Below are 15,537 nucleotides of genomic sequence, written 5' to 3' on the forward strand. Positions count from 1 at the left end.
TAATAAAAATCGACAAATATTAATCTGTTACGAGTAAATCATTTTCTAAATGCCATTACATAGTGAAAGATATTTACATTTCTGTTTACATGTAGGGCTTTATCTATAAATATTCATATAGATTAATGTTGAATTATTGTATAGCACTTCTAAAAGAAACACATTCTCCAGAAAAATATAATTAAGCATAAAGAAGCCTGACACACACTGTTGATGATGTAAAATAAGTAATCTCTAGGTTTCTTAACTTAATGTCCATTGGTATTGTACTGCACCTCTAATCTATTCAATCTTACCCGACTGCAGTAAGACATTCTACACATCAATGATCGCATTTAAATCAATAACCCAACCGTTGATTAAATAATTACACCCAGACGAGAAAACGCTGCATGTGAACTACTGATTGCTATATATATACCAGACGCCATCGCCCGAACACACACATTGAAGGCAGTGGCAGAGGGGTGGTACCACACTGAAGTGCCACACTGATGACCAGGGGAATTAGACGACCACAGGTGATAGGGTTATACTGTGATATAATGACGACATAAAGCTGTTACATAAGGATTCCTGACAAAATGAAGCGTAATATCTGTTTTGAGTAGATGAAGACATATTTGCTTTGGCAGGCACTGTACGTTAACATTTAGTTTGAAACTTGTGCTTTTGCTTTTGAGTCAACAGAATTTTACACGAAGCCCCTACTAAGGATATCATTGTTATTGCCTCGTCAGGTATCACAAAACCAATGTAATCGGTTTCAGCAGTTTACAGAGATTGAGTTTTCTCTGGTGTTGACGCTATATATATTTTATTCAAGGTATAAACTACTGAGTTACCTCAATCATTCTATCCTCCATACAATGACATCATCCAGACATCCTCGTTTTCGAATCATACGAAGTTTAAACATTTATCAACTGAGACTTAAATATTCAGGTTAAAAGCCTGTAATTCCTTTTGAACTTAGATTTCGCTGGAGAGTTACTTGTACAACGTAGATAGATGATGCTAAGTGTCAATCATTCCGACACCTTGGGAGTGTACAGTGAATGTGTCCAAGTTTGACATCGCATCCGCAATCTTTCAGTTTATAGCGACGACATTGTCTAGTAATATTTTAGCATTTAATTTTTTTTAGCTTTAATGTTTGTACATATTGCTATATTTATATTGTACCACAGAGGCTTCAGCAGGCTATTATCACATCAGTGAGCATGGTATCTTCTTATATACTTATATACTTTCTAGAGAGTAAAATGACTGCTTTAATGTTTTGGTATAACTCCATGGTTGGATCAAACAAGTTTCGTCGAATACTTTAACATTTTAATCGGCAGATTTTAGTGGCGTGTTCAGGATAACACTTGTCGTACTGAGCTCTTTACTAATTGTTACTTACAATATATTAACTATAACAAGTGTCGAACCTTTCGTGTTCACTTAATACCCGCGTGAGAATGGCCGGACTAGTTACTTGGAAAATCGATATGCAAAGGTAGTTATAAATGGCTATAGCTCTGACCCAAAAGCTGTCTTGGCAGGTGTACCACAGGGCACATTTTATGGATGAATTGAAATTTGAAATCAATAAACTTAGTATCTTTTGTAATGTTCTATATTGCTTAAAATATGTACCCATGGAATTGCAATACCAAATATCTTGCGTTGGTCATATTAAACATTTGTATATTTTCCAGTTATATCGTAATTATACGTTTTAACCAACTAAATGTACACGTTAACCGATGTGACCTCTTAAGTCGTTCCAAAAGTTCTTTTGCAGGAGCATATATGTTGCTTCTTCTGAATCATATACAAGATTCAGAGGGATCACAATCTTCTTAAATATCATAAATCAAGTCCACGGTTATTTTCAAGGTCGAGCTTAACCCTGTCAGCAAGCTATCAATACTAAAGACACTATCAGGTATTCGGCGAAAGCCCATGATGGCTCCAAGGCTTAATTGTTGATTATATATTGATTTTATAGATGACACCCTTATTACCAGTTCACATAGGACGGCGTCCTGTAAATAATAGAGTCTGGACCATTACTATCCGAGGATTGATATCATGAGCATCGATCCACGCAAATGGGATACATTGACATGGATCAACCGGTTCAGCGAGCCTGACGACACTGATAGCCTCTTGCGCCGAGCATAGTCCCCTTTTACCAGAAGCATGGCTAGCTGTATGCGCTACTAAAAAAAGACCAGTAAAAGACCCGGGGTACAATAGGTCTCCAGCAACCCATGCCTGCCGTTAAAAGCGACTATGCTTGTCGTAAGAGGCGACTAATGGGACTAACGGGATGGCGGTCAGGCATCGATCCCAACTGCGTGGATCGATGCTCATGAATGAATCACTGGATTGTCTGGTCCAGACTCAATTATTTACAGACCGCCGTCATATGGCTTGAATATTGCCAAGTGCGGCGTTAAAAAATAAGCCAACCAACCAAAGAAAAAGGATGTATTTTTTATCGTTTCACGACAACGTTGCAACGTAAGTTACAAGAATATGTACATTTAGGGTTATAAAGCAATACATTAGGTTGGCACCTTTACATTTTGTCGATCCGCAATGACACTGTTAGGTATTCAACTCTCAGCTACAGACGATCTTGGTAAATAAAATAGTCCATTGTTAAATGCAAAATCCATAGTGATTAATTCATTTATGTCTATGTAGGGGGAAAGACATGATTTCCGATTTTGAATAGAAATGCATTGACCTCCTCAATCCGGATCCAGTTAATGCGATCATGGTGTCTCCAAATTTGGCCACAACAGGCGATTAACATTATGGTTAGCATGCATTGCAATGGGTTGGAATTTCGTGTTTGAAAATAGAACCTGTAGTGCATGCATTAGACATGATTAAATTCGGTTGACAAATCTCAAATTTCAGCATGCAATTTACCCGGAGTCCTTTCATGTATTGCCTCGAGTTCCTGTGATCCTGCTGGAATCGTTCAGGCTCGACAATGTCCTAGTGGTCAGGTGTGCTGTTCAAGTAAGTAATTATACGACCTCTGAGATCACCCCACAGTGATAACTATGTGTTAAATTTTGATGTGAACGCTAATTACACACTTTTTTTGGGTGAGTTTTGACTTTCTTATGGCAAGTGTCAGGACATTTCCAAAGAGAGACATGTGGAAGAAGGCCATAGAAACACATTCAAATACCATAGTAGTATTTAACAAATTTATAAAAATAAAGCAGTCCTGTTTCCTGCATTGTCACATTGTTCGTCCTATTATCTCAGTCTATTATTGACAAATATTTTAAAAGATACACGCCATCGTCTTTATTATGCCGCACCAGTTTAAAAAATTATTTTTATGTTCATAACTCTCATTCTTTCCTTTCAGGTGCCTTTACTATATTACCAATGACAACGACTTTGGCACGTAAGTTAAATCAAGAATCAGGACATACGAGTCTATTAATCAATATTATGTCAATATTATGTCAGTTGGTGTCTTCAGGGTATCATTTTGTCTCCGGAAAGGTTTAAACAGGACACACCTATGTCTTGTTTCAACCCCGTGAAGATCCGGGTAGATAAGGTCTCCAGCAACCCATGCTTGCCGTAAGAGGCGACTAACGGGATCGGTTGACCAGGCTCGCTGACTTGGTTGAAGCATGTCATCGATCCCAATTGCGTTGATCGTTGCTCATGATATCAATCATTTGATTGTCTGGTACGCAGTCATAACCAATATGTACATCAACAAGTCTGGACCATACAATCCTGTGATTGACATCATGAACATCAATCTACAGTTGTCAACAAACTATTTCGGGACGCCTTGATTTTTGCCGATGTGCGGACGGCAAGTGTAAAACGGATGATACATAAGGATAACACTGGTGACACTGGAGTCAATCGAACACAAGAGAACGATGATGTAGAATATGAATCTCTACGTCAGAAAGGCTTTTCAAGGGTGTATCTGGATCACACACTCTCAAGAGAGGAAGATTGAATATGCAAACAATAATCAACGAACTTGGACATAGTGAAAAATTGCCTATCCGCGAAAAACGTCACATAGAAACCAAGGAATAAGGGTTAGTGCTTCTTGGATACTGGAATGCGGGTGGATAGTCACATCGGGAATACTCTAACAAAACAATTATAGAATATGTTTTGAAAGGTCTTGGATGCGACATATTCGGTGTGTGTGAAACGCTTCTATGAAAGAACGACGCCTTTAATGTTGACGGTTTTACTTGGATGGGCAATAATAGGAATACCACTGACTCACTCGGGTGGGGTATGGTGGGTGTTGTTTTTTTATCCTTTTTTAACGAATTTTAATGTTCACATTTTAGACAATGACACAGATGACATTATTTGGTTCAAGGTAGCATCGTGCGTAGATTCAGATTTTGTACTTGTTATCTGTGTTTGCTATCTTCCGCCTGCTTGTTCCAGTAGGACGAAGACGAGAAGTTTTTTTAAGTGATTCTAGAACAGGTCTACTTCTACCAAAACTTAGGTTCTGTTCGTATCTGTGATGATTTTAATTCTCGAATCGGTTCTGAAAAGAATTACACAGGAGTGTAGACAGAGTAACACAGAGAGAAGTGAGCTTCTGTAACGAAAATAGTGAGTGAGTGAGTGAGTTGGGATTAACGCCGCTTTTAACAGTATTCCAGTTATATCGCGGCGTGTCAGCTTAATGTGGGAGGAAAGCCCGAAGTGATGCAGGTCTCAGACGTTTACCACTTCGGTGAAACCCACGAGCACGGGTATGGTGCTGACAAACCTAGAAACATAATCGGGGCGAACCGGGATTCGAACCCACAATCATAGGTTTCTGGCGTGCCCAAGGGACGCAACTCTGCACAGCGAAGCGCGGCGCCTTAGACGACTGGGCCACCCGTGCCCCCGTAACGAAAATACATATGGTCATGTTTTCATTGACTTTTTGGTGAACCGCACCCTGTGTATATTAAACGGCCGCATTGGTTCACAAAAATTCACGTGGTCGACTACGTCATTACATCGTTACTACATTACAAAACTGGTATTAAAGGGTCATTTAACCGATGAATTACTTATGCTTCGAAAGCAAGGTTGCGTGTTGTCGCCGACGATATTCTCAGTTTTTATTAATGACTTGGTTAATGATATTAATGACCTTAACTGTGGTATCATTATTGATGGATCTATGCTGAGTATGCTGATATGTGATGATGACATCGCATTGGTGGCTGCGTATGCTTAATTGTGCAGAGAACTGGTGCAAAGACAGGCGTTTAAGCAAAAATGTCAAGACTAAAATCGTCTTTTGGAGGAGAGTACATTGTGTTCCGTTCTATCATATCATTAGTTATATTAAAACTTGGTCCTTATTATAAAGATACGGTATATCTTGGGAGAACGGTGTTTTCAAATTGCTTAACATTCTACAAATACTACATGATATTATGCATTATTGATAATTTTCTGATTTAAAAAAACATAATTAAGATTGATAATGAAATGGGTTTTAGGGATGACAGAGGCTCAGTTTACGGTAATTAGCCTAGGACATACATGCAGTTTAAAACTACAATCTATCTCTGTGTAGAGCTCCACGTTCGCACTATCATGGTTAGATCCCAACGTGGTATATGAGCTAAATGTAGATGTGGAATGTTGCCATTAGCTGTTGAGGTTTGTAGATTTACTAGCTCTTCAGCAACCCATGCTTGTAGTAAAAGGGGACTATGCTTGACGTAACGGGATCGAGGGGTCAGGCTCGCTGACTTTGTTGATGCATGTCATCGATCCAAATTGGATCGATGCTCATGATATCAATCACTGGATTATCTGCTCCATACTCAACTATTTACAGACTGCCGTCATATAGCTGGAATATTGCTGAGTGCGGCGTAAAACAACAAACAATCAAACACAAACTATTATCAAAACACCCTCCAAAAATGAGAAATTAAAGTAAAGTCTTATTTTGTTCATATTAAGTTTTATTTATGATAAATTTATTAATAATTTAATCACTTGTGTTAATTTCATGTCTGTCATTCAATGCACATGACCAAACCCCTTAACTTTGAATAATTGACTTTTCACAAACGGTTTGGTTAGTGAGTTGCCTCTATCGTTGGCTACCTATGCACATAATAAGAAATTAATAATTTACGTATCACAGTATTGATCATATCCGTTTATATCACTATCTGATGTTACGCTTTTATTGCAGAAATTATAATGAATTCAAAATGTAGGAAACATTGTACTAGACATTAATTTGCCGTCATTTGAAATGCAATTTTTATCAACGTTTAAACTTATTATACATCGCATAATATAATAATTAGAATGCCTGTAACGGGAATGGGAAGATGGGAATATTAGTTGATTAGTCGCATTTATCAGATATGCGCTTCAGTAGTACTGTAGTACCAGGTAGATGTTAACAGGAGACTCAGCAACATATCCGATTACACTGACCCAGGCAGGCCCTAGCGGAATTCTCCCTGCAAGTCAGTTTTTCATGCGATACTGACGCCCTAGTTTTCTTCTCGCCCATAGAGAATAAATTTAAAAGATATCCTACTCAAGTCTAGAACGATTTGGCAAGTCTAAATTACCTTACTTCTCGTGCTGAAATTAAGCATTGTTCTGGGGTCCTTTGCATTTTATTTTGTAGATAAATATTTTGAACTACAAAAATTGTATTTGTCTTCTGACACCGGTACTGCCGCTGATGAAGCTGTTTATAGCTCGAATAAGAATGTCGAATTGTCGTCAATTGTCTGATGTCAATACATCATTGACATGTGAGGATATCATATAGTTATCAGTGATGCCGCGCGACACTTTAATATAAAGTATAACCAAATTGACTGGTATGGGCCCGTGAAGATCAGGGTTAGAATAGGTCTTCAGCAACCCATGCTTGCCGTAAAATGCGAATACGTTTGTCGTAAAAGGCGACTAACGGGATCGGGTGGTCAAGCTGGCTGACTTGGTTGATGCATGTCATCGGTCCCAACTGCTTGGATCGATGCACATGTTGTCAATCACTGGATTGTCAGGTCCAGACTAGATTATTCACAGACCGCCGTCATATGGCTGGAATATTGCTGTGTGCGGCGTTAAACAACAAACCAAACCAAAGACTAGTATGCAAATTACGACAGTGAACATGTACATGATCATGCACTGCGTAATATCAAATACTAATATTTCAATGTGTGAATTTAACTGGATCAGTTGTAACATGTGATATCAATTTCCCATCAATATCTTTCGTGGTTGGTTGGTCTATCAATGTTTACAAAATAAAAATATTTAAATTAAAAAGGAACACAGAACAAGGTAGACACAATTTAATGGATAACAACTTCTTTAATACTGTAAAAAGCTACGTGTAGTATAGATCCATATATCGTTGCCAAGCAAGGCTAAATGAGGGACTTAGTACAGAATATATATAGTAGGTGGAGGAATAACAGAAGAGGATTAACAGTAACAACAATCGTGTTGTGACAGTATTATCCCCTTGTTGTCAACACCTTACCTATACCGAAACGCCTAACAAACAAATTAATGAACACAGAATAGTTCTTAATTCCAGGCTAGAGCTGAGGCAAACTAGACTTTCCCAATCATTCTAGACTTGAGTTAGACTCATTTTTACTTTATCCTCTTGGGACTGGGAGACAGCCAAAATCAGAGCTCCTACCACACAATAACAAGTCCAGTCTGGCTCCCCGCTGGGGCTCCCATCCGTTCTGGCAACTGGGGTTTTGTAAAATCATCTAACATGGCCAACGGTTTTCTAGTACATAAGAAACTTAGCAGTTATTGTTCTATTTGGAATGACTGCAGCGCTTTATTTTGAAAATAAATTGTGTGTGCCGTTTCATGCCCTTCTCAGCAATATTCCAGTGACATGACGGCTGTCTGTTGTATAAGAAATAGATGCAATTAGAATCTTAAATCCTTAAGTTGTACCTTTTCCTCAAATACTTATCACATGCAGTATACAGTATATCAAGTTTAATATACTCTTTATCACATGCAGTATCCAGTGTGTAGCGAGCTGGGTGGTGGGCACATTTCTTTTCCCCCTCCTTCAAACAAAAACGTACATCATGGGGGCCACGAGGTCACAGGTCAGGCGTGGACTCATCCGTTGTCGTATAAGGTCTAGTGTAAGATCTTCTGGACGACCGCTGAACTAGAGGCATGTGAATTGTGAATGAGGTACTACGTAGTCTGGCTTTATTACTTTTTAAAAATATTGTCAACACATTTAGAAGCTATATATGCATGTAAACCAGCGCGAGCGGGGCAGTTTGGAACATGAGCACTAAGCACCTCAAGAGAAGACCTCACAATAAAATGATATGAAACCGCGGTCAGACTTGTGTTTTCAGGTAGAACTACTACTATGTTTGTAAACGGCTTCCTAACTGTAACATTAACTGAACATACCGCCTTTTTTCACACATTTATGATTGGCGACAATGCAACAACGATACCTTGATAATTGTGGCATTGCTGCATTGTCGACCGATGGTTAAATAAAAAAAAAGTTATATTGACTTCCACTTCCACATTAAAGTATGAGCCATCATTGAGTGAGGGCCAAACAGTGTACGGGTACGTCGTAGCTTACTTCCACTTCGTGTCAGTTCATTTGAGTATGAACCTTCATAGAGCGAGGAGAAAACTGTTTGAACGTCATAGCTTGCTTGGGGAAATCCCATGGAATGTGGAAGTAGTCCGTCAGTGTTTACGTCATTTCAAGAATACAGTCTCTTGAAAAACGTATCAACGTCAAAATGTGTCGTTCATAAACGTATTTTCACATTAAAACAAGATTGTCTGTTATAACCAAATAAAACACAACTCATTGTCCGATAGAGGTAACTGTACATAGCAGAGGGATATGTTATCCCAATAAACTTGGTAACATGGTTAAGTTTGACTTCTTGTCGCGTGTCTGAATGCCATTAACAGGTTTCATCTCCTTAAACTGACTTATCAGTAAATCTCGCTGCACAGCGCGCGACGGATACCAGATCAAGGCATGCCAGTGATACGAAACAACTGCTCACAAAAGGAGGCCTTGGGTATCACGTGCGCCAGGGGCCCAGCGCCATCTCATTGGCTGTTAACAGTACAAGGCGGAAAAAAAGCATCCTTTTCCCGTCCAATTTACGATCGAAAAACTCGACGCTTTTCCGGACACTTTCTGGACGCTCACCAATTAATCAATTGTAATGAATGTTTAGTCGATTTTCCGTTGAATGGCCAAATACGCAAAAAACACGTTTTCGTGTTTGCAGTGAAACATGTGTTGCCAATTTTCTCACACTGGAGTTTTTTTTACTACACTTATCATAAAAATCTTAATGGTGCTCAGAGCATACACACCAATGATGTGTTGAGAACATAATTATGTACTATTGAAGAATTATTTCTAATAGAATCTTTCCTTTCTTTAGATATATTTGAAAGAACCCAATAATAATCAAGAATTGTAACTCTAATTTGTAGGTTTGATTAAGTTTTTCAATGGCACAAAATCTTTATCATTACACAGGTCCCTGATGGAGTGAATACCATTAAGATGTCAATGTCTTATGAGAAAATTACTACTTTTTTAATTGATGACTTAACCAAAGAGATTCAGACAGTACTTGATCAATATCTGCGCAGCCAAGACCTTTCCAAAATGGGTTGATGATATTTATGTGATTTATTTTATATTAGCTCCAAAGAGAAATATTTCCGTAACTAGGGTTTGTGTTATTTCCAATTTGAAGGAGTCTCTGTAATAGTGATAATGTGAATGAATTAATGAATATATAAGTTTATAACTACAATCCTGATTCCCCGTTCTTCACTTTGTCTGATAAGTGTTGTTCGTCTCGGGCCTTTGAAAGGCAATAAGAAGTGATATACATAAGGAAAGAGAATGTATGGATGTCAAATTCTTCATTATGAGGAAATCAACGTTTCAGAGGATGTGCTTACTCCTTCATCAGGTGAATGAATGCCATGAGGCAGACAGTATAATATAAATTTATGTGCATGTAAGGACGGTAGAATTAATAAGATAACAATAGGTGGAAAATAACAAAGGATAGAAACTAACAAGGGAAGCCAACAGACGGCAGGTGATTAGCAATAGGTAATGAAAGCCAACACTTTACAGTAATTAGCGCTGATTGTATGGAAGTCTGTACTTAAGTTAGATAAGTAATGATCAGCGTTTGATGGATTTCGTCTCCGCTTGGTTGAAGCTAGGTGTTTGTGGTGGGCCTTCTGAAGAATGTGGCTGATCTGGTGTCGCAGGTAGTCAATCTTTCCCATTAGGGCGGTTTGCTTCAGCTTCAGGCCTTTAATTTCTCAATGTTGCTGGTGAATTCATCGTAATTATGGCTGGGCATAGATATGTAAGTGCTTTGGCTAGGACGTTGATTTGATTTTTGGTGATGTTTTTACTGCTGAGGTTGACAACTGTCTTCTTGATGTATATCTGGCAATGCTACCCGTGTGCTTGTGTGCTATTTGCTATTCTTACTGTACATTTGGCTTCATCCAATTATCTGTATGCGTGTTGTTATCTAATGCTACTTGTTATCTACTACCGTTGTTGTCAATATTAATCTGCTGCTTATCACAACATTTCATGCATATATACCTCTCATCATAAATTCGTACCTTTTTACGTTTGTCAACTTCTAGAATGCCACTCAAACAGTTCCCTTGAAGAGGAGGGTTTATCAGAAAGCAAAATGTCATGATAAACATATTTCGCGAAGGACATTCACATTTTTCACTGTGTTGATTTCGTTACTGTTTCAAAAGTATCATGTTGCAAAGGGAAATAACTCAATTTTAAGGGAATACTGGATGATAGTGTGGCCGTAAGCAACTACTACTACTACAACTACTACTACTACTACTACTACTACTACTACTACTACTACTACTACTACTACTACTACTAGTGGAATGTACATTTGCGTAAGTAGGAAACAGAAGGGCCTTAACAAGGTTTCTTTATAGATAGGCAGGGATACCCACCAACAAACATCGACAGTTAAAGGCATTGCTAATTTTTCGTTCCAGGTAAAGATGTACACATCACATTCAACTTCTTCTTTTTTGTTACAGCATGTGGTATGCTTGGGAACCCCGGAACTTGTCAATCTACCACTTGTGGGCTAGAGCTGCAGAACCTTGGTTGTCCTACTGGTCAAGTGTGCTGTTTCGTGACCTCGGGTATGTACCATAGCTATTCTGCACAGTGAAATCGTGTGTGTCCTGAAGTTGTGTTGGTTTCTTGGTTTATTGCCGCACTCAGCAATATTCGCGCAAATGACGGCGGTCTGTAAATAATCGAGTCTGCACCAGACAATCCAGTTATTGACATTATGAGCATCGATCCAAACAATTGGGATACGATGACATGCATAAACCAAGATAGTGAGTCTGGTTATCCGATCCCGGCAGTCGCCTCCTCGTGTCCTGAAATCCAGGTTGACAGATAATTACTGTTATGAACGTCCTATATCACATCCACATGGTACCATCCACATGGTACCATTGATTCATTACCCAGAAATCTGTTAATCTAGATGCTTTCATTAATCTTTATACTAAATTCTTCAGAAAGTAAACCTAATTTAATTCTGATGTGGTCGCACCTCAATACCGACACTGTTCTCATGAACAAGCTTATAGTTATGCAAATGACTTGAAACATTGAAGAGAATGAATGCAACAGTTGAGTAATAGTCATCCTTTTTGTTTAGGGTAAACGGCGTTGACAACAACAACAACAACAACAAAAATATACGCACATGACACGTAGCAGCTGAAGATACCAAAGGAAATACTTTTATGTTACTTGGGGCCAATAAATGCACAAAAGTTTTCGGTCAGTTATAGAGCTCATTGTTTTCATTGCTATTCCAGCAAATGTGTTATCAACATGTTTGTGAAACTACGATGTTAGTGATTTAAGTGCGTTTAGTCCCCATAGAAATATTTTTGATATATCACTGCATCCAGGAAAAGGATTGACTGAAAGCATAAGCGTTATACACCGCATCCTTGCACATGCAGCGTCACGGAGCCTGACCATCAGATTCAAATATTGTACGCTTTTGACCAACAGCAATAGCTGGAAACCCACACTCAGTTTCCCGGCACATTACACGAGACGATCTCATAGCGATGACATCATGACACAGACAAAACCATACCAAAACGTTTAGGATAAGTGTGATGCACCACGTCCATGCATGGCGATTCCTGAGCAAACCAGAGCCTTCCAAATCGGCTGCCTTTTACGACAAGTCCTGAAGTGCTGGAGACTTTTCTGACCCCGTGTAGAAGGATCACATCAGTCCCTTAAAAATCTCTCTTAGGAGGTTTGCAACCGTGTCCAAATCATTCTGGGGTGCTTTCAGTCTAGGCTCGGGTCATTCCCCTCTACCGGGTCAAAAGGCTCGGGTCACTCCCGTGGGGCTTAAATCAAGCCTTCTATATTTTCACAGTTTTCTACTTCTTTTCAGTTTTTGCATACCGTTCATGTTTCAGATGTTCATATGAATGAATAAACAATTTTTTTTAAAAATAAATCAATCTGCAATCAATCAGACAATGATATGTATTCACTGCTCAGTATCTTGCCTTAATTCCTGATGAATACAACATGATCACTTTCTTATGAACTTGTCCAGGGACCGAAGTTTCATGGACCATTATCTAATCATGTCTTATATAGTCATCTTATTACTGAACAGTCCCATGTTGATGCTTAAAGTCCCCATTATTAGATCATGGTCCATGAAACGTCGGTCCCTTGAAGACCTAAAGGTGACCAAGCTACAGCCTTGTTCGTGGTCCTGAGTTTGTCCAACTTAACTATCACACAGATAATCAAATTCAATTATTGAATCATATTTTCAGTCAACTAGCCACATACGTGCCGGTTTCGCCTCCATAAATTGGACTTGTTGTGGTTGACATACCGTTTGATGTCTTTGTATTCAGTGTTTCAGGTTGATTATACACTGTCATGTTTCCGCTGGGACCCATATTTACTTTAAGATGGTACTCCTATCTAAGTAGTAGAGGAGGCCAAATTCCTGTGCCTCATATTTGACCGTCATCTCACATTCTTACCACACATTCAAAATCTCAAGGGAAAGTGCCTGAAGGCTCTCGACTTGTTAAAAGTCAAATTCCGAGTGGGGTGGCGTGATCAGACCACCCGCCTTAATGTGCTCCAAACTAGACTATGGTGCCATTGTCTGTGGTGGAGCCTGCAAAGGCAATTTAGAGAAATCAGACACAATTCATCATCAGGGCCCAAGGCTCTCAAGCTTTCAGGACCTCTCCCGTGGACAGTTTGTATGTGGTGGCTGATGAACCTTCACTCGAACTGCGCCACATTAAACTTTCATTGCAACATATCACTAAATTGCACTCAAACATATCCAATCCAGCATACAATTGTGTTTTCAACCTACTTGGAATCAGAATTCCGCGTCACATCACAGCGGCTAAAATTGATCTAAATATAATACATTTCCGTCTTCTGTCTTCTCCTCCCTGGCAGATGGTGAAGCCAGAGGTAGACCTCACTCTAACCCAACTCAAAAGATTCGAAACAAATCCTTTGTTTTTTCAACACGCGTATTACCAATTGTGAACTCATTATAATTTTCACAGGTCCATTTTCACAGACGTGTCCAAGGATGGTGGCAACGTTGCTAGTGCCATCGTCAATGGATCCGGAACTGTCTCCTCAAGAATCCCTGATTCTAGTTCTATCTTTACTGCTGAAACCAAAGCTATCCTAACAGTTTTCACCTATATCAAACGTCAAAACCAATAAAAAACAAATTCCTCATCTTCTCTGATTCGTTGTCTAGCCTTTAGGCATTTAAAAATGTCTCATCATATCACCATAATATTCTAGAGATTTTATAACGTTTCAATGATCTTTCTACTGGCCAATGGGACATAGTCTTTTGCTGCCAAGTCATGTAGTCATTATAGGTTACTCAAAAGCCGATGCTGCAGCTAAAGCAGCTCTTGACAAACCGTTTTCTCCACTACTTATCCTGTACAGCGACTTTAAACAAACTGTTAAAAGTTATCCTCGGGATCTCAAAAGAGGTGGGACACCCAAGTAGAAAGCAATGAACTTCACGAATTAAAAACACCAATCGGTCATACCTACATGTCCTTGGGTTGTCAGTCAAGAAATGACGAGATCAATTGACGAGTATTGGCCACAGTCGGTTTACACACGAATATCTGCTTAAGACAGATGAGGACGAACCTCCTAAGTGTATCCCTTATGATGAAAGGGAATTTTTTGCTTGACTTTGTGGACTTTGCAATCTCAAGGGATTCAAATTACCACAGCGTAAATCTGCAAGATCCCTTTTCCCGTGTCGGCGGGCATCTTATCATCAGCTATTTTGAAGAAATTAACTGTAAAATAAATTTTAAATATGTATGTGAATAATGCAATGCTTGTTTTTCAATTTGTTGTGATGATCATCAACTGACTTTATTGAAGGCTCTGTCCAGGGGGTTAGAGTACTGTAAAATAATTGTCTCCCCCCCCCCCCCCCCCCCCGTCTGATAGGTAATCCTATCATAATCGATGTCATCAACTGACATCAACCAGCATTTTTAAGCCAACTCATTGCTGAGTATTTTTCTATATTGCCTAGTATTGTGCACAACTACCAATGGCTAATGTGATGACGTAAATCCTACTGAGGTGTCATGCTGGAAGCAGAGGCACTGTAAGTCCCCATGATCCCCTAGCTCTGGTTGCTGGGGACCTTTAGCCCGTATTTTAAAACTTTATTAATGATATTGTTATGTATGTTTGATAAAATGTGTCTTTATATATAACTTTGCATTGATATAAACTTGGTTTCGTCGCTATATGGGTGAAATAATTCCGATGCGACGTTAAATGTTAACTCACGCACTGCCCACACAGAGCACTTCTTGTGCATTATTGGTAGTGTACGCCGACGTCAAAGGCCAGCTGCAACGTGAACTGAGCTAGGCCAAGCGCTGCAAGGGGACTCCCTCAAATTGCCATTGGGAGATTCATTCGGACCATCCAACGATGTGTAAACGAATGTTTCACCAATCGCGGGGGCATGAATATTTTTTATTCATACATCTCAAAGGTTCCTTCTTTTGACACCACACCCCTGTCATCTATCTTGGTTGTTTGCATCCTTAAAATACACCACGAACATGATTGTCATGTAACCCCTAGTCCTTCCGTTTTCATATACAAAAAGGCAAAATAGCGGTGAAGTTTATATGAATCTATCACTGAAAATAAGAGATGACACCAGGTGATGGCGAAATGGGTAAGTATGTGGGAAACGTGGTTAAGTGTTTGTGAACGAGTCAGTTTACGTACATACATATCACGAGGTTTATTGAAAAATGCCCCAAACTCTTTGTTTGGTTTATATCTCCGTGATATTG

General features: G+C 39.1%; 1 protein-coding gene across 1 annotated transcript in view; it reads left to right on the forward strand.

Annotated features, from left to right (window-relative positions):
* Positions 1-13,903, forward strand: part of LOC139448805 (uncharacterized protein K04H4.2-like) — a 70,832-nt gene extending 56,929 nt beyond the window's left edge. Inside the window, exons 12-15 of the mRNA XM_071230336.1 lie at positions 2,923-3,027; positions 3,389-3,427; positions 11,170-11,277; positions 13,752-13,903. Of these exons, the coding sequence (XP_071086437.1) occupies positions 2,923-3,027; positions 3,389-3,427; positions 11,170-11,277; positions 13,752-13,903 (404 nt within the window). The remainder of the gene's footprint in view (positions 1-2,922; positions 3,028-3,388; positions 3,428-11,169; positions 11,278-13,751) is intronic.
* Positions 13,904-15,537: the final 1,634 nt, after the last annotated feature.

This window comes from Haliotis cracherodii, unplaced genomic scaffold, assembly GCF_022045235.1.
Source record: "Haliotis cracherodii isolate W230 unplaced genomic scaffold, xgHalCrac1.p SCAF_7, whole genome shotgun sequence".
NCBI classification, from domain to species: Eukaryota; Metazoa; Mollusca; class Gastropoda; order Lepetellida; family Haliotidae; genus Haliotis; species Haliotis cracherodii.